We start from the raw sequence: 21,067 nt of genomic DNA, 5'->3' as shown, positions 1-21,067 counted from the left end.
TCAAATTGCCTTAAAATCGTTGATTTTTATGATTTCTCTCGTATAAGATGCCTACTGATTCACAATTTTCAACTCCATATTCAAGTATAAGGGAGTTTTTTCGCGTTTTATGGAGGTTTTTTTTTTTAATTTCATTCATAGACGTCAAAATAAATGTTGTTTGGCGTTTTATCTGTTTATCTTTTCTCTATTTTGAAATAAATGATCATATCGGCCGCATTGTGTTATGGCGTTTTGTCTTTACCGCCTTGTAGTTTCGTATATGTCAAGTCTAATTTGTGCTCATATAAGCCGTACCCTTGATTCGGTCATCATTTTTTTAGCAACAAATATATGCGAGAAAATATTTCCTTTTATTTTCCCTTGTATGACTTGCAATCAGAGACATTTCAGATGTGTAGGGATGAGAGCTGCGACCTGATTGGTTTACAGCAGGAGTGTTAAATTCATTTTTGTCTTTGGCCACGTTTAGTTACGGTCAACTGGGGTGCCACAATTAATCGACTAATGAATTGACAGATTTTATTGGATGATTGACAATTTGTTTATAGACTATAATTTGTATAAATCTGTACCTTTTGAACCTCTCCATAGTAAATTATCTCTTTGATTTTGGATTTAAAAAAATATTTGAATAAAAAAAAAGGGTAAACATCATTTTGATTTTGTTAAAAATAAAAAGAGAGAATATTTCAATTAAATTATTCATGTTCAACACGGTCATTTCATGCCAATTTTAGCAGTAGGTACAAAATGTGTCTTCTTTGGATATGGATGCTTGGTTCAGATGTTGTTTTCCCACCGCTAATCGGCGATCACTTTGCCCTGCTGTGACATTTTTGCAGCATTTTTTTCTCAGCAGAGGCAGTGGAGGCTCCATGCGGCTTTCAGCTCACTTCTAATCTGCCTGACTTCCTAAATCAAGACAAGTCGACCAATTCAACGGCGGCTAAGTGAGAAAAAGCCTCTCATCTGTCCACTTTGTCACCCAGCACCTGCACTATTAGCCTATCTTTTATTTTTGCTGCTTTTCATGGGAACCGTAATGAATCCGAGACTATATTCACGTGACTTGACTCTCGTGTTAAAATGCCACGAGGACTTTTTAGGTACGATTTACCAGGAAAAGGCACAAAGAGTCCCCCATGAAAACACCTGATTGCTTCCGCGGTATCAATCGCGGCCAACCGACAGAACGCGTAATTAAGTCATTTAGCAGATGTAGCACTTGAGAGCGAAAACCTAGGTTGACCTTACACAATAAGATAGAGGCGGGAGAAAATATTACAGCGGTACCTCGTGATACAACATGCTCGTGGTACGACGAAAATTTCGATCGAATAATTCGCTCGCGATACGATTAAAATTTCGAGATGCGACCAAGCCAGGTGGCCATGACATGAGAAGCTGTTTATCATTGTAGCGCACTGTGCTTTTTTTGCTGCATCTCTTTCGTGTATAACTGATATCTACGAGGACTGAACGATTTATTCAGACGAGTTTCGACCAGGAAATGCACAACGCGCATGCACGGGCAAAAAGAGGGCTTTCTGGGTAATGAAGTATACTCGTGCACACAACAGCAATAGCACCCTTTCTCAGAATTAAACTTCATTACCCGCAATCAATACGTGGGTAAGCTAAGCTATTGCATTTCCAGTTATTCTTTCTAAGGAAAGAAGCTCCCGCGATCGTTCTTTAAAGACTATTTCTCGTTGGCAAGTGGTCGTGCGTTATCCTATTGTGAGGACATTTGTGTGCATCATTTTCGGAATATTTTGAAGGCAATACAACAGAAAACAGTCCATCGATAGCGAACGCGAGGGTGGAGGCGTGGCAAACCGCTTACCCGGAAAATGAAGGTAAAAAAAAAAAGATCAAGACAAAACTAGAATTCAGTTTTGTGTAAAGTTACATTAAACGTATGTTTGAGTGTGTCTGTATATATTTATCCAAGTTAATTTAAATTTGTTTGTTCGTTTACGAGTGCCGTGGATAAAGTTCCCATCGAACAGTCCCCACTCCACCTCCATGTGTGTCGTTGTCTCTCCCCTCGCGAAATGCGTCTAATTTTACTTCTATTAAACACATTTTATTACTATTAAACCACTTGTTATTTATTACTTTGTCAATATATGGCGAATTAGAAGAAATAAAACATTTTTCCAATCCAATATGCTGTTTTTGGTGTTTTTTCAGAGGGTTGTTTTCAATTCATTTCAATGGGAAACATTCGCTCGAGTTACGAAAAGCTCGACATACGATCTCAGTCTCGGAACGGATTACGATCGTATGTCGAGGTACCACTGTATGGGTATTTTAAAATCAATTATCAAGACTCACACAGATCTATAACTCTTCAAATTGTGCAATAAGAATAATTTCCGTAATGGTTTGCCGATTTGTAGTTGAACTTGGGATTACGGCGGTGGGTGTATGACTCATTGGGAAACGGTAGTCGAGACTCGTTGAGTTTATCGTGCGATGAGTCGGAATAGGAAATTGCTAACTTGATTCCTGTCAGATTTTACAATTTAAAATTTCAAACTGAAAGCAGAATCGCCATAACACGGTGCAAGTAAATGAGAGAGGCGGAAAAAAAACGTGTGCCCGACATCCTTTAAATCCAAATCTCGGGGGCCTACTGAATGGTAAATATCTTACATTTATGGCCCTAAACAAAACAAAACAACAGAATACTTTAATATATTTTAACATGTTAAATTTGTTCGAGCGAGGGAGACTTTTTGCACCGGTGAATCATAATATAACATAAACTAATTTAAATGAACTTGGATTACTATGCAAACACACTCAAAAATAAATGTAATCTAACCTAATCTAACTGGTTTACATCCCATGATGAAAAGGCATAATTTCTCAAATTTCAACCTATTGGTTTAAAATATGAAAAGTAATGCGATTTTTTTGTCTTGGTTTCTTTACATGGCAAATATCCAAACTTTGCGGCTTGGGTGTTCATACACAACATGCTAAAAAAAAAAGTGAAAATTCTTACCTTGCACAATGAGGTAGACGTGGGCGATGTGTGGCATGTGGTTGGCCTGGAAGGTGCACGTGTACGTCCCTTCGTCGCTCACTCGCACATTTTCGATGTGGACCGAGAAGTCGCTGTTGTTGCTATTGACCAAGGTGACGCGTTTGTCCAGCGACCACTTGTCGCTGCCCGCGAACAAAATGTTGGAGCGGTTCAGCCAGGCCTTGTGTGTCACTTCCTCGTGGATCCGACAACTATGAGGACAAAAGTTTTTTTATATTTGTATTTGATACAAGACATTTGCTTCAGAAATGCAATTGACTAATCTAGATATACAGATTTAGTCGTATGGGTTATAGCACGGGTGTCAAAGTGGCAGCCCGGGGGCCAACTCTGACCCACAGCATCATTTTGTGCGGCCCGAAAAAGTAAATCATGAGTGCTGACTTTCTGTTTTCGGATCAAATTCGAAATGAAGATTATAGATCAGGGGTGTCAGACTCGGGTTGGTTCGCGGGCAGCGTTAACGTCAACTCGATTTCATGTGGGCCGGACCACATGAAATCGAAAAAAATGGCCCTACAACAGGTGAATTTATTCGACGGGATAGACATCCAATCCATTTAAACAAAAAGACTGTCAGATTTGCACGACAGCGTTCATGTTGAGACTCAACCATAGTATTTTAATCTGTCTCAAAGTTTCAGGAGTTTTTGTACCTCATTCCATTGTCAAAGACTCTTGTTTTCTGAACGGAATTTGTCAGTTCCTTTCTAAAAGTTCCCTCTAGATGTTTTTCTATCACCCTTCCTCGTCAGCCACGGCGGCTTCCTGGTTTCTCGTCTGCCCTCGCATGCCTTCTTCCCACCTGCGTCTTTCTCTTTGTTACTTCGGTCTTGTCAAGCCTTTCTTTTGCCCCAGTACTTCTTGTTAAATAAACACAAGGAATAGCTATGTTTCCTGCCGGCCTTGAGCTGTTGTGCGTTGGCGTCGGAGCGCCGCCATGACAATGACGACACTGACGCATATCTACTGCCTCCCCCTCGAGTGGTTTCACATCAACCCATGCCAAAAAAGAATCTGTTCAATTGTGTTGTGGTTTATTTGAAAAAAAAAAGTGTCCGTGAATAGCGCGTGATTCATGTTACCCTAGCTTTGCGCCGTCTCTGCTCATCTATTCACCACTTTTCATCCGTCTCATGCTATGCTGATGAATACCTTTGTAAGCATTGTAATGTGTAGAGGACTACACTAACTGTAGCTCAGGCTGGCTTAAGAAGCATTCAAAGTTATTATAGAGACTCATGCAGTGGCACCTTGACATGTTTAAGATGATTAAGCGAACAGGCTTGTGACTGACAGACATTTGCTTTAAATCCATCTATTGCTTTTATCTCTGTTTTCTGCTAGAACTGCTTTGGAGTAAATTTGTCTTCTTGATTTGACGTGACCTTGGATCATTTTATATGCGCTTTTATTTCTAGTTGATAATTCTGGCGACTTCAATGCGGGCAGCCGTGGACTCGATTCCCGTTGGTGGTGGTATGATTGCATACCTGTCAATCTCGGCCAATTGCTCTTGTTATTAAGGTTTTTTAATTTTGTATTTTTTTAAAATTTTATTTTATACATTAGTTATACTATAATACCATGAATAATACATTTTATAGATTAATTTATTAATGTTATTAAATATTGATGATTTCAATTCCCCTTATTAAGCGATAATAAACCGTTCGAACAACGCGACAAATATTTACTCACAAAGGCCGCACTTAAGGTTCAAAATTTTCCCCAAAATAGACGGGGTGCTAAATAGGTTGGTGCGTTTGTATGCACTAAAGATTCTGTAGATGTCGCTGTATGACGCTGACAGCTTGACTGTCTGGGTACATTGCTTGCTGACGTGCTATATTTATATAGTGAAAAGGCAAACCTGTGAAAGGGGAATGCATGCAGATATCATGCTTTGAAGCAAGGGTGTCAGACTCGGTTGGTTCGCGGGCCGCTTTAACGCCAACTTGATTTCACGTGGGCCGGACCATTTTAGATATAATATTTAGATTTTTTTAATAAATGGATTAAAAGAACTGGATTGAAATCCCTGAATATTCAGTTTTTTATAGATCTAAAACAATGTTCATTTTTATATATTTTTAGATTTTACAAAATGATTTTTGAACTAAAAACAGAAAAAAATATTAAAAAATGACAATTATTGATTTAAAAGGGGGAAAATCAGGAAATTTAATATACATCTATACTCTTCATTTTAATTTGATCCTAAAACAGAAAGTCCGCACTCATGATTTACTTTCCCGGGCTACACAAAATGATGCGGCAGGCCAGATTTGGCCCCCGGGCCGCCACTTTGACACGTTCTTTAAAGCATGACAACATTAGCAATTGGCGATGACGTTTTCGTCTGCTACCAGTGACCGAGACAATCCGGATTAGAGCCGATGGGTAAAACGAGATCGGTTTTACAAAAATAAACGTATGTTTTTAAAACTTTTTTCCCATACACAATTTGTTATACAGCGTACACAATTTGAAACGATCGAAAAACATATAAAATCCAGGAAAAACGTATAGGTTGCCAGGTATGTGATTGTGACCATGAATGGTCACCTGTCTCTCTGTGTGCCAAACAGCTGACTGGCGACCAGTCCGGGGGAGGGGTGGCACTTTGTTTCATATATTTTGCATATACTGTGGCTCTTTGCCTCAAATTCATCAGGGTCCATTAAAAACAAATAAATTATATTTAAAAAATAATTCCGGAAGATTGGATTTTTTTATGCTGCTTCTGACGTGCTTGGACTTTCCCAATTTAAAATGTTTGCTCTCTGCAATAACCTTCCAAAACTTCATGGAATAAGACTTCCTTCAACATAAATAGTCTCTAAGTTGACGGTTGTTTTGCAGATGCACTGACAAGCTTCTATGCCAGTAATTCTGTCATAAAAATCAGTGTACAAATGGCGTATTAATCTAATTTTAAACTTAATCACGTCTACTGCTGCAGCAGCACTTGGAGCCCAGAGGAAATGAGAAGCGTAATAACATCAAATGTGGCTTCGTCTTAATGGCCCGCATCAAACGGCTTCGTCTGGAGCAGAAGAGGGAAAAAAAAGAATTTCAGCCACTCGGGCAAAAAAAAAGGAGAAAAGTGATTTACATTGAAGTGGAAGTTTATTTATAAAGCACTTTTGTGTTTTGTTTGTCAGCCGCAGGCTGGCTGGCACGCATCCACACACTTTTGATTACAAAAGAGGCCATTTGATTGCTACTCGTGAAGTCGTAAAGGCCTGATGAGAAATATTACACGGAGTCATTTGGGTCAAAGCATCAATGCGTTAAGTCGATTGTCTAACGAGGTGCAAAATAAACCACAACACAGCAACAAAAAGGAAAAACATTGAAGTTAAGCATGAAACTTTGCAAATTGAATTTTCTAGAGAGCAGCCTTGGAATGTTTACTTTCAATACTGGATTCATTTATTCATTATCTCAACCACTTATCAAATCAAAAGCCTTTATTGTCATCATACACAGCTGCGTATTACGAAATTGGTGGTGCTACTCCAAGCTTTTCAAAAAGGGTATTTTCCCAGTAAAAAGAACATAAATTGTAGTATAAAAGTATAAAAAGTCACATCCCAGCTAGGTGAATTCTAAAATATTGCACAGATTCCTGAGATATTGCACATTGTTATTGCACACCCAGAAGTTATTGCACAGAAGGGATTCTGTGTCGTGCTAGCTCAAGTTCAGAGTCCTGATGGCTGTGGGGAAAAAACTGTCCTTAAGTCTATTTGTCCGTGCTTTGTGAGACCTGTAGCGTCTGCCAGAGGGCAGCAGCTGGAATAGGTTGTGACCAGGGTGGTATGGGTCCCTGACAACGTTCCTGGCTCTGCTGAGGTAGCGAGGGCTGGCAATGCCATCCAGTGAGAGCAGAGAGAAGCCGATGATCTTCTGGGCAGTGTTGATCACCCTCTGCATGGCCTTTCTGTCTGCTGCCGTGCTTCCAGCGTACCACACTGTGATGTAGTATGCCAGGATGCTCTCCACAGTGGCTCTATAGAAAGTTACCAGAAGCTTAGTGTCCAAGTTGTTCCTCCTGAGTACCCTGAGGAAATGGAGTCGTTTCTGGGCCTTCTTCACTACTGCTGTGGTGTTTGTAGACCAGGAGAGCTTATCCGTGACGTGGACCCCCAGGAATTTAAAGGACTGGACCCTGTCTACACATACTCCATTTATGAGGAGTGGGGCCAGATCTGTGCTGTGTTTGCGAAAGTCCAGGATTATTGCTTTAGTTTTCGTGTTGTTTAGTGTGAGATTGTTCACCAAGCACCACAAAGATAGTTTGTTGACATCATCTCTGTAGGCCGACTCATCCCCTCCTGAGATGAGTCCGACCACAGTGATGCCATCGGCAAATTTGATGATGGAGTTAGACTGGTGGGTCGGTGTACAGTCGTATGTGTACAGGGAGTATAGAAGAGGACTCAGTACACAGCCTTGAGGGGAGCCAGTGCTCAGTGTAATGGAGGAAGAGAGGTGGGGACCAAGTGTAACAGTTTGTGGACGGTTGGTTAAGAAGTTCTTAATCCAGTAGCAGATGGAAGAGGATAGTCCTAGGTGGGAGAGTTTTTCAGCCAGAATGTCCGGTATTATAGTGTTGAAGGCTGAGCTATAGTCAATGAAAAGCATCCTCACGTAGTTTCCATGGTTCTCCAGGTGGCTCAGTGCTGTGTGTAGAGTTATCATCACATGGGTCGCGAGGTATGCTGGAGCTTAGCCCACTCAACTACTGGCTCCAGGTGGGGGACACCTGGAATCGGTGGCCAGCCAATTACAGGGCACGAGGAGACAAAGGACAACCAATCATAGCTGCGGTGTGGCAATTTAGAGTGCTCAACCATTTAGCCTAGCATGCATGTTTTTGGCTTGTGGGAGGAACTGGAAAACCCAGAGAAAACCAATATAAAATACCTAATAAATCAGCATTCTTCATGTTCATAGTTGTCGTTCTATTAACAGCAATTTTCCTCAGGTTGCGAACTTAGCAGGACTCTCGTTAAAAAAAAATCATGTTTCCCGCTGTAGAAATATTGAGTTCAAAGTAAGGTAGTGCCCTGACTGTTTCAAATAATATGCAATTATATTCGTCGCTTTAGCCTCCCTACCAGCAGCAATATTCAGCTGCTATACGATTACTTCATACACATCTGCAGGCCAAAAGTAGAGGTCAAATTAGAAATTGGGATTCATTCCGGGAGGGTAATCAACAAAAATGTCTGTTTTTAACAAGCAAGTTTGCCTCTGATGTCCAAAAGCTTAACTGAGAGGGCTCCATTTTTTAAAAATGGATTGCGGTCAGAGATTGAATTGAATGCTTTTGTCATTAAATAAGTAGCATGAGATTTAAAGCTTCACCACAAAGAGCACAAATGACAACAACAAACCGACAGACAAACAAAATCAATAGATAATAACAATAAATTATCAATAAATAAGTAGTCAACATAATTAGTCAACAACACGAGTAGGGAAGTGCACAAATAACAACAAACAAACAAATGAGGGGAGAAATAATTAATAATAATGAAAAATAAAAAATCAGTAAATAAGTAATAAATAAATTGGTCAACATAATAGATACTAAGTTGTAGTCAACATAATTAGTCAACAACTGAGTAGGGAAGTGCACAAATAACAACAAACAAACAAATGAAGGGAGAAATAATAATTAAGAATGATACAAAATAAATCATCAGTAAATAAGGAATAAATAAATTGGTCAACATAACAGATACTAAGTTAACATAATAAATAATGCATAAATAAACATTGCTGTTCACTGCCAGTTATAGGCTGACTTTAGTTTGTTTTAGTTTTGCCTTCAAAAATAAAAATAAAAAATTGAAGTCAACTGAGATATTTTTGGAGAGATTCTTGAAAATGACAAATCATAAATGTCAATGTGAAAAAAAAGTGTGATCTATTTTGTTGAGGGATAAACATAGTTAAAGAATATGATGCAAAGTGGGCTGACTGGCAGTGGCGGCCATGACAGGTGACTGGTTTTTGTCATGTAGTGTGCGTGTGTGTGTGTGTGTGTGTGAAGACAAAAAGGTTTTCCAAACGTAATTAGCGGGCGCAGGTGTACGGAGTCAAGACTCACCTCAATGTGACGCTTTCGCCTTCGAGAACCGTAATGTTTTCCGGCAGGTGCTCAAATTCGGCGCTGTGCGCACTCCAGCCTGCCAAGAACAGACGATAGGACACTCCGGTGAGGATAGAAAAGATGGCAACAGATGAGCACGCAGATGTTCTCGAGATCATCGATGGACAAGAAAAATAATCGCGCATCGGGGCCATTGACGACCATAGGCGTCCAATTTATTGATTGGCTGTGAAGGGTAAGCAGCAAAAAAATCTAAATTGGAAGGTGGGTTTATTAGGGGGATTACGATCTTATACAGAAATCATTATCATCATAATCTCTATATATTAATACTAATATTTAATCATTTACAAAAAGAAAATTAGATAAAAAGGATGAGTTTAGCTGTTTTTGATTGAAATAATAGAATTTTTTCAATACACTTTTTTTAAAAGCAGAATATTAAGTGTTTCTTTTAGACATCCAATCCATTTTGACTCAAAACGATCAAATCCAGTCAAACTGGATTGGACGTCTATCTCCGTCAATGACAGCCAATGAGTTGCAATTTAAAAATAAAGACTACATTTGAAAAACCTGATCTTTTTCCCCCATCCCTGGAAAATAACGCAATCGGGCCGGATTTCCCATCAAATCTGGGACATCTCTAGTCACGGATGCGCAAAACAAAGCAACAAAAAAGTGACAACGTCGGCGTTGACCCTCCCCAGAATAATCAGTTTGCCTCTTCCCACATTCTGCCAGGATGTTCGTGGAACGGCTCTGATAATGAGCCCAAGGAAAAGGATTCATGCGGGGGTGCCGGACCGTGAAATGAAGGGCTAGTAACAGAAGGGGGACTCGCACATACATACACACAATTGCGGAAGAAAAAGCACTGACACAGCCAGAGAGACATTTGTTAACGAGGAAATGTGATTTTGTGCCGGACACTTGGGTGAAGCGAAAAAATAAATTCTTTTTTTCTTCTTTTTTTTTTTTCGGCCCAGCAGAGCAAAAATGTAAATTAACCAAGGACTTTTTACCTGTCCGTATGGTGCTCTGTATTTTGTACACCTGATTTCATCAAGAAGGGGGGTTTCAAAAGTATAGCCCGTGGGCTGGAAGTGTCCCGGTAGGAAATCTGATCTGGGCTGTGGGTCAATTTGTAGCTTGTTTATACTGTACAGTGGTACCTCGACATACGTGCACCCCGACACACGAGCATTTCGAGATACGAGTACAATTTCGAGCAAATAATTATCTCGAGATACGAGAAAAATTTTGAGATACGAGAAAGCCAGGTGGCCAAGACATGAGGCTGTTTATCATTGTAGCGCAGCGTCTTTTTGCTGCATCTCTTTCGTGAATAACAGACATCTACGAGCACTGGGCGGAGCGTTGTTATATTACTTCTCGTTGGCAAGTGGTCGTGCGGTATCCTATTGTGAGTACATTTGTGTGCATCATTTTCGGAATATTTTGAAGGGAATACAAAAGCAAACAGCACATCGATCGAGAAAGTCAGGGTGGAGGTGGGGCAAATACAGCCAACCCGGCCGGTATCAAACTTAAATACAAAATTAGAATTAAGTTTAGTGTAAGGTTAGATTAAATTTATTTTTGAGTGTGTCTGCATCGTAATCCAAGTTCATTTAAATTTGTTCGTCAAAACGTCGGCAGTCGGTGACCCTAAAATATAAAATAATATCAAAAAAACCTCAGTCTCAGTCTGCAGAAGTAACCTTGTGGACGTCATATGTGTGGCTCCAGTTTTTTGTACCTAGGTCTACAATGTCTTCTGTGTCTGTCTGGCTACTGCAACCAAGGAAATTTCAAATTAAAAATAAAAATCTAGTCAAAAATGCCCTAAAGCCAACAAGAAGTCCCCTAGAGAAGAAGCATCCTGGAAAGTCCTTCAAAATCTATGGGAAATGATCCAAAATTTACCCAAAGTAACCTGCTAGTACCCTAAAATGGCCAGTAATTGATGCAAAATGAACTCATTGCTTGCTGTTGACCATAATAGATGTCCAATTCACTTAAACTGGCTGTGGATGATCAGCGTTCAATACCATTGATGTCGCTAAATGTGAATTGCTGTAAATGGTGTCAAGTAAGTTCCCTTTTTGGGCCAAAAATAAACTGGTGCAGATCCAGATCGAGTCGGCATCAATGTGGCCCGCGAACCAAACTGACTTTAACATCCTTGATCAAGAAGGACCCGTTCTTAACTATGGAGGGATGACCTCAATATACCGGCGGCTTCCAGCCTTGAGCGTTAATAAATTCATCTTCGTAAAAGTAGAAGCGTTCCCCAGTCGGACCCCCGGACGAGGTTTTCGTCTCGGAGCACGAGCTACGCTAAACGGAAGGGAAGCGAAGTCAAGTGCCGCCTCGTTTATCATTTCATCAAGACAAATGATTCTGCGTGTGGAAGTGATGGGAAGGTTTCACAAGCGGGGTTGAGGGACACCCACACAAGTCTGCCGTCTTGCCTTTTGCTGCGGGAATGTATATTCAATTCCAACGTTGGATGGATTTCTAAATGAGCTTGTTTTCTCACCAGCATTTCTGAGCCTAAAAATGCTGACGTTAGTCTTAAAAATGACAACAGTCATGTTTTTATTCCCGCATTTGTCAAGATGCTAACACTGTCGCGTCCTTAAAAACCTCCATACTGGGACTTTATTCTTTTATTTAAATTCAGAATTTCCATTTTTTTATTGTTTGCATTTTAACATTCTGTAATAATATTTTTTTACTTTAGTATGTGTACAACCTCCAAATTTAAGACTTTTTTACTGCTTACATTGCCGATAATTGGCGCACTTCAAGACACCCCTGACTAAAAACAAGAAAACGGTAAATAAATAGACCACAGTTGACAATAAAAAGTTTCCAAGGAGCATCTTATTGTTAAAAAATATGGTAGGCTTAAAAAAAATTATGTAATGGGAAAATGGCAAGCAAAATTATCATTAATAAATGAAAGATATCCTTCAATTGTACCATTCTAGGCTTGAAAACTGTTGTCATGACCTGCCGCAATCAAACAACAACGGGATTATAAACTATTTCAATAATTGATTGTTTCAAGAATTACCTCAAAATTGCCCTAATAAAAAGTCATGTAAAGTACTGTATTTTCACGACTACAATGCGCACTTAAGTCTTAAATTTTCTCCAAAATAGACAGGGCACCTTATAATCCAGTGTGCTTTATATATGGACCAATACTAAAATTGTTATCACGATAAAATAAAATAAATCAGTCGATAGGGTACACCATCCTCTACAACTCTCACAACTACGGCAAGCAGCCCCCGACTCCACTATTTTCCCCGTAGAAAAAGTACTGCGCAGTGACTGCTGGGATATGTAGTTCTTTTGTCAATACACCCAATGGATTGTGGCCTGTATACATCGACATCAACACAGCTTTACGAAGTATGGAAGACAGCGTTGGAATAGTTACGCTTGCTACTAGCTAGCTACTATTTGCGAATGGATTGTGGCCGCCTGGACGAATGTATAAAACTCAGCGTTTTCGATGACTCATTTGGACAATTGTTCAATTCGGACACAGAAAATGAGGACTTTGATGGTTTTGTGGGTGATGATGACGTGAGTACATTGTAAAATGCCTAAATAAAGTACAACTGAACTCAGTTTTGCTTCCGTTGCCTTTTTAAAAATGTGTTTTTAGCGTGTGGGTGTAGCGTGTATGTTTAAGCTGGTGTATGTTTTGGCATGCCTGGCTGCGTCTATAAAAACGGTGCGTCCTTTGTGTGTGTAGAATACACAAATAGCACTCGTTATTGACACTGACTATGTAACCCCGCCCCCTTCACATTTTTAGTGTTTAATACTTAAAAATCACTAACGCAAATACATACAGCAAGTTTTACTTTACAAACCTCCACAGAAATATTACACTAACGTATTAAATTGCAGTTGTGAACCCCCCAAAAAACCCACGTGCCACATGGTTAGAAAACTGCCACAAACGTTATTTACAATTTTTGGGGAATTACACTGCAACTCCACCCGCCGGCCTCAGAGCGTCGTTGGTCCTTTTCATGTGTTCCCCCTGCCTCCACACCCCATTTTATTTGGGTTAATTCTATTCCCTTCATGAGCCGGGGGCTCGGATACGCCTGTGACACGCTTTCATATCCTAAATACAAATTCTGTCGACACATACACACACCCGCGCACATATATTCCAATGGAATGAGTGACATGCGCACACCAAGGTTACAAAGTGGCGAGGTGCTATTCCCCTTTTCCCCACTCAATTGCTACTTTCACAGCTCGATTGGCACCCTGCATGCCAAATTCTGCACAACAACCGGGTCAAAAATTCCCCACGTAAAGACACATTAAGTGTTGCCTACTCGCGACGCTCTTATCGGCAAACCAAAGCAGCAGGGATGTCTTTGCTTCACAGCTGCATGAGCAACACTTTTGATTTGGTGAGAAATGTTTCATATTAAACAGAGCACACCTCTGTTTTTTATTCATTTATTTTTTTAAACATTTGGTGGCAGGTTAGATTGGAGGCAGACATTTATTTGGGTTGGAAGGAGAATGTATTTGTCAGGGACCGGATCAGCTGTCAATCACGTCAATTTTGTCATGGGCAAAATTGTAGTGAAGGTTTCATTTGGGAGGCCCCATAAATGTATGAATTTATTTACTCTTATATTGCTATAGATCACATGTGTCAAAGTGGCGGCCCGGGGGCCAAATCTGGTCCGCCGCATCATTTTGTGTGGCCCGGGAAAGTAAATCATGAGTGCCGACTTTCTGTTTCAGGATCAAATTAAAATGAAGAGTATAGATGTATATTAAATTTCCGGAGTTTCCCCCTTTTAAATCAATAATTGTATTGTTTTAATCATTTTTTTCTGTGTTTTTAGTTCAAAAATCATTTTGTAAAATCTAAAAATATATTTTAAAAAACCTAAAATAAACATTGTTTTAGATCCATTTTTTTTTAGCGAGAAAAACGGCCTATATGCGAGAAAATACGGTAGATTGCTCCTTCCAGCACTGGCTAATTGCCCTCTATTTGAATGGCAAGAAATGGAAATTGAAAGATTGGATTTCACTGGCCACAAAATGATGTGGCAAGACAAAGTTGAAAAATTTAGGGGTGAAAAATGTTTATAACATTCCCAATTCTATTCATACCAGTTGCGTTGCTGATAAATTCTGTCGAATAACAAACTTCACAGAAGCGCATAGGGAAAACCCAACAACTGATGAACACACACACACACACACACACACACACACCACAACACAAACGGGCCAACTCTGCAGGTCAAGAATCAGATGTCTACCTGCATTGAAAGGAGGTGCAGTGCTCTTTTGAGGACTAAAATGTGCATATTCTGGAAAGCGAGGACAGATGGTTTAAAGCAGGGATGTCAGACTCGGGTTGGTTTGCGGGCTCCGTTAACGTCAACTCGATTTCATGTGGGCCGGACCATTTTAGATATAATATTTAGATTTTTTAAATAAATGGATTAAAAGAACTGGATTTAAAACCCTGAATATTCCGTTTTTTTATAGATCTAAAAAAAATGTTTATTTTAGCTTTTTTTTTAAAATATATTTTTAGATTTTACAAAATGTTTAACTAAAAACTGAAAAAATGATTAAAAAATTACAATTTTTGATTTAAAAGGGGGAAAATCAGGAAATTTAATATACATTTATACTCTTCATTTTAATTTGATCTTAAAACAGAAAGTCGGCACTCATGATTTACTTTCCCGGGCCACACAAAATGATGCGGCGGGCTAGATTTGGCCCCCGGGCCGCCACTTTTACACGTGATTTAAAGTAAGGTGAGAAAAGCCAAATAGGTGAGGACGGAAAGACTATCTCGCAACAGAACGGGTTGCTCAGGAACCAAGGTTTGTTGAAAAAACATCTCTGACAGCTTGCTGTCGTTGTGACTCTGTGCCAGAGAGGGAGACCTTATCGTAGGTTAGTCACTTCATTGGCATTCCAGCTGAAAAAGATTTTTTTTTTGCCCTGCCGGTTGCTGGTGTAATCTGAAAGAGCCACGGAATCCCACAACAAAACTAGCGCAGGTGCTCGACAACAAGAATCAAAAAAAGATTGACAATATTGACTTGAATTGGGATGGACTCGCTAGCCTGAACATCAAGTGACCACAATGATTGAAAAATGTCGGATTTAGTTGCTGGAAATTGAAAGAAAGAAAAAAAAGGAAAGAAAGAATTATGAAAAAGACAACGGGTATGTAAAAATAAAGATGAATCAGTCTTTCCAAAAAGAGTGTAAAGAAACAATTCTGAATAAAACTCACTATTATATATTCTATTATTGTATTTAAACACATCTTTTTCTGAGGCTTTTAAAAATGTATTAAAAAAACAAGTGTTAGATCAGGGGTGTCAGACTCGGGTTGGTTCGCGGGCCGCGTTAACGTCAACTCGATTTCATGTGGGCCGGACCATTTTAGATATAATATTTTGATTTTTTTTAAATAAATGGATTAAAAGAACTGTATTAAAATCCCTGAATATTCAGTTTTTCTTATAGATCTGAAACAATGTTTATTTGAGTTTTTTAAAAATATTTTCAGATTTTACAAAATGATTTTTGAACTAAAAACAAAAAATGGATTAAAAAATTACAATTATTCATTTAAAAGGGGGGAAATCATGAAATGTAATAGACATCTATACTCTTCATTTTAATTTGATCCTAAAACAGAAAGTCAGCACTCATGATTTACTTTCCCGGGCCACACAAAATGAAGCGACGGGCCAGATTTCGCCCCCGGGCCGCCACTTTGACACGAATGTTGATGGTATTTTCAAAATAAAAGGCATACGTTTTTCAGTTTGTCCGATTTTATGGCTTACCATGCTAAATACTAAATGCACATCTCTACGATATCCCCATCAAACTTCATTTTCTGTCCTCGGATAACCGAGCAATAGCCATTTTAGTTCATGTCCTCACCAAAAACAACGACAAATCTTAAAGATTACTACTTAAAAAATACATAAACTAATGAATAGTCAAGGCTTTTTTGGGGGGCTGGGAGTGAACGAGTTAACATACCTGTACAAAACGACCCATTTGGTGACATATCAAAATATAGCCTGCCCTAGTTCCTTCCCGTGCCCGTCATTGCAATGACCTTCTGTATCGCTGCACCGAGGCCACACCCACATTCACCCGTGGCGGCGGCACATAACCAATCACGCGCAGTTCTCCATATTTCTACCCGAATAACATTTAAAGGACAGAGAGGGATTACACATGTATTTGTATGACACATTTTACATTACAGTGCCGCTACGGAGTAGTCGACGGTGCGGTACGCACGCGGGTGTGTGCGTATCGCACCCGCTCGGAAGCTCGGCGTCTATTATGTGATTTGTATTCTCTTGACTTTTACATGCGCCGTGTTTGTAATTGCACTCGCTGCCGGCAGACACTTGTGAGCGGCGCTCTATTGAGCTGTACGACTTTAGCCCCGGCGTCTTCCTTTGTGCTGCTCATCTATTTTGCATTGCCCTTGACAATCCCACACACCCACACCCACCCAGACGCGTACGAAGGAAGAGGATGACTTCCTCTGAAAGCATGGTCGCTTTCAAGATGAGAAACAGAGGACTCAGTAATAATGAAATAAAAAGGAAAACAAGACAAAAATACATTTAAACGCGGGCCTGGAAAGGGTTTCAAAGGCGCGTTTTGATCGTTCGAGCCTCGGTAAACGAGGGGCCACGGCGGGAGGGTGACGGGACGCGTGTAGAAGAAGTGACGGGTTGCGAAGACAGATGGAAATGGCGCCCAGTTGGCTTAGGAAAATGTGGGAAAACCTGTCTGTGAGAGCAGGGATGAGTAGGTGTGCACTCGGAGGCTAACAACAAAGCATTCACTAGTAATGAACTTGGTCTCTGGTTAGCTTTCTGATGCCGCATTTCCATGTAGGATGAGGGCTTACGTCAGGATTACGGGGATGAGGGTTAGAAGATTTAGTGGATGGGGTTAGGGCAGTGGTGTGCCGTCAGGGCCTTCAAGGGCGTCTCTGCTGGCCTAAGAAATATCTGAATCACAGACTGATGTTAATTATATTTTGTCCATCAATACTTAAATTATTAAATAATTCCAAATTGTCTGTTAGCTTCCTTTCGTTGCTTTTCCCCCTGGTTGCACTGCTACCAGATGTGTTTTCATATTGAAGCATTTAACCAATCACATTTCAGCCATTATTTGTTGCCTGGGTCAGAAATCTGCCTCAAGGCCTTCACAATCAGTCCTGCAGGCTCTGCTGGATTAAACAAGCGTCGATAAGACTGTTGCTTTAACCAATCACTAACCCAAAAAAGTAGTTTTTGGGTTTAGTCCAAACCATACAGGGCAGGTGTGAGCACGCCCTTAGGAAACAAATCATTAAATTCCAAAACCCGGGGCAGGAAAGCCGTTTTTAATTCAACTGAGTCGACATAAATAGCAAAACACAACAAATCTTAGCCGAAACGGGTGCCCAGTTTGACAGTGTGAAGGCAGCCAGAGGGAGAGAGAGAAATGTGACATGCACCCGCATAATTAAGAGCGTCACGCGGCATCCAATTAAATATTTACACGCGCACCTCCATGATACGAGGAGGCGGCGTGAGGATTATCAGATGCGAGGAGACGCCGGCAGTAAGCAAGAAAGTTGGGAAGGTGAGGGATTAAACATTAACCGTTAGCGATATCCCGTCTTTCTCTCTTGTGATCCCATTAACTCTGGACAGACACCATCACGTCCAATCGCTAATATCTTGCCGTGTATTTTCGTAGTGTGTGGTAGTGCTGGGGAACACATGAAAGGTTGTTGAGGCGGTAAAAGTGCCCGCAGGCTTGTAATGCGGTCCTCGCGGGCCGGCACTACGGAGGTGAGAATGTTTTCAATCGTCGGTAAAGTTAAAAAAATAAACGTTGGAAAATAAATATCCCAGAAAAGACACTGGAAAACTGTCGAAAAGTACTGTAACAAAGTTTCCGTACTGCATTGAAGGAATAAGCCTTCAAGTGCAGATAGCTGATTTTGTACTCGCTGCTACATGGGCTGCCCAGCATTGTGCCTGAAGGGTAAATGTGACACCTGTCATAGACGGAAGGAGTTGTTGGGAATCAATCTGCTAAGGTCGACTTCATCCCCTTCTGGGCCACAAATGTTTGTTGTTCCCAGGAGAGAAGCGAACACACTCAAAATTGCCATCGGTGAGCTCTACATATTTAAACGATTGTGGCAGCCAATCGACTTTCATCTTTAAAGTGCCCCAAAACGAGGACCCTCGACTGCGCCGAACAAAGACGGAGTAGAGGCTCCCCTCTGCGGTTCCCGCATACACAATCAACGGGTTTACACACGAGTACTCGCGGTCTGTTTGAAGCAAACTTCACTTTAGAGCATTTTGACAGAATTGTCAACCCACCAAATTCAATAGACTCATGCTATTCTTGGGGGATAGCGACTAGGTTGCAAGAAAAAACCAAATTCCACTAATATTTGATAGACATTAAAAATACACACGAATGTATTTAAACCCCCTGAACGAAAAAGGACTGTTTTTTTGTAAAATGAAGCATTTTTAAGCCAAACTGTAATTTATCTCGCTTTAATCAGTCATTTTCTACTAAATACCACAACACATACGTAAAAGATGTGACAAAAATACATACTTATCAGACTTCCAGTGTGTTGGTATTTTTTCTCAGTCATTATTTTTATTGAACATTTGAGTCAGTTCATGGTAGGGACCCCAATTTGAAGGTCTTTGTTCGGTCTCGGACTTAAAAACCCAAACTACTCGCATAATACAGTGGTACCTCGACATACGACTACCCCGACATACGAGCATTTCGAGATACGAGTAAAATTTTGAGCACATCGATAGAGAAAGTGAGGGTGGAGACGGGGCAAATACAGCCAACCCGGCCGGTATCAAACTTAAATACAAAATTAGAATTAAGTTTAGTGTAAGGTTAGATTAAATTTATTTTTGAGTGTGTCTGCATCGTAATCCAAGTTCATTTAAATTTGCTTATGTTATTAAACGAGTGTGTTGCCGTGCAAAAAGCGCCCCCCTCTCTCTTTCCCCCTTCGAAATCTGTATAATTTTGGTACTATTAAACACATTTTAGTAATATTAAACCACTATTTATGTGTTACTTTGTTAATAAATGGCAAATTAGAAGAAATAAAACATTTTTTCCAACCCATTATCCTGTCTTTGGTGTTTTTTCAGAGGGCTGGAACGAATTAATTCATTTTTAGTTCATTTCAATGAGAAACATTCATTCGAGTTACGAGAATATCGACATATGAGCTCAGTCCCGGAACGAATTAAGCTCGTATCTCGAGGTACCACTGTACTCCATTTTTGCGCTTTGTCTCAGTGCTGGTCTTATTTTAAAGGTCGTCATCTAATGCTGTATTCGACCCTTAAAAAACCTCATCTCGGTCTTGGTGCCTAGTCTCGGTCAGTACTTGGTGTCAATGATTTCTGGAAAAGTCTTAGTCTGGTTTGGCTCCTGTTGCCCCCTCCCCAGTCACATTTCTCCCTCCCTCCCTCTCTCCACCAATCCATTCCTCTTGACAACTTTCACTCTTTGTCATTCCTCATTCCATTCCTCCATCTTTTCAATTCTCAGTCCATTTGTCGCTGTCTCACAAATCCAAGCCTTACCTGGCCATGGTCCTCCCACCCCTTCGCCACAATCCCCCTCCCCTCATCCTCGCCTCCCTCCCTCCCTCTCTACATCTTCTTTTCCCTCCCGGCCACTAATCCCTCTTCACACAGCAATCAATAGAGCGCTGCGGAACGCGGGTGGAGGGGGGTGGGCGTCTCAATGCAGCACTTGTGCAACCTCAATGGGCAGTGGCAGATCACGGACATTGAGTCAAGTGCAGCGAAGCGATGACAAAAATTGCGTTTGGCTATCTTTTACCGCCGCCATCTTTTTGTCCACTCTTAAATACGCTCTTGAGATCAATAAAAGAGTTAAACTATTACTTAGTTTCACACACAAGGCCCCGTGGAAGCCCCTAAATGCACTCGGTGGTCCTGTAACAGATTTGTAAGTCTCCCTTCTGTCATGTCTTTGAAAGATGTACTTCACAAGTACAGATGTCCCCAAAGAGGCAAACAATTTGCACCTTCTTGAGACAATACAGTGGTACCTCGACATACGAGCATCTCGAGATAAGAGTAAAATTTCGAGCAAATAATTATCTCTAAATACGAGAAACATTTCGAGATACGAGAAAGCCAGGTGGCCAAGACATGAAAAGCTGTTTATCATTTTAGCGCACTGTCTTTTTTGCCGAATCTCTACCGTGTATAACAGATATCTACGAGCACTGGGTGGAGCGTTGCATTTTTTTCAGTGTTTTTTTCCGTCACTCGAAATACGGAGCGATCGCCAAAACGAGGAGTATATATTACTTCTCGTTGGCTGCTCATAAGAACATCAGGGGTACTGGGTCGCAACTCCCTCTTTGTATTGTCTCTGGTCGCAACTACCTCTTTGTAATGTCTCTGAGAGCACGGGGCGGAGCATTGCATTTATTTCAGTATTTTCCCCCCCCTTAGCCTGTTAGATCCTGTTGGCGGAGCGATCGGTCATTCAAGACTACTTCTCGTTGGCAAGTGGTCGTGCGTTATCCTATTGCGAGGACATTTGTGTGCATCATTTTCGGAATATTTTGAAGGGAATACAACAGCAAACAGCCCTTCGATAGTGAACGTGAGGGTGGAGGCGGGGCAAACAGCCAACCCGGCCAGGAGAAGGTATAAAAATGTCAAACAAAATTAGAATCAAGTTTAGTGTAAGGTTAGATTCAA

At 40.5% G+C, this 21,067-nt stretch overlaps 1 protein-coding gene across 1 annotated transcript in view; it reads right to left on the bottom strand.

Annotated features, from left to right (window-relative positions):
* The window catches only part of iglon5 (IgLON family member 5), a 168,309-nt gene that overhangs the window by 23,781 nt on the left and 123,461 nt on the right, over window positions 1-21,067 (bottom strand). The window contains exons 3-4 of the mRNA XM_077599369.1: window positions 9,189-9,267; window positions 3,020-3,252 (exon numbers count right to left, since the gene is read on the bottom strand). Of these exons, the coding sequence (XP_077455495.1) occupies window positions 3,020-3,252; window positions 9,189-9,267 (312 nt within the window). The remainder of the gene's footprint in view (window positions 1-3,019; window positions 3,253-9,188; window positions 9,268-21,067) is intronic.

The sequence above is a fragment of the Stigmatopora argus genome, chromosome 4, assembly GCF_051989625.1.
Source record: "Stigmatopora argus isolate UIUO_Sarg chromosome 4, RoL_Sarg_1.0, whole genome shotgun sequence".
Taxonomy (NCBI): domain Eukaryota; kingdom Metazoa; phylum Chordata; class Actinopteri; order Syngnathiformes; family Syngnathidae; genus Stigmatopora; species Stigmatopora argus.
Note: the sequence above shows the minus strand (reverse complement) of the source record. Positions and strands in the feature narration are given on the sequence as shown.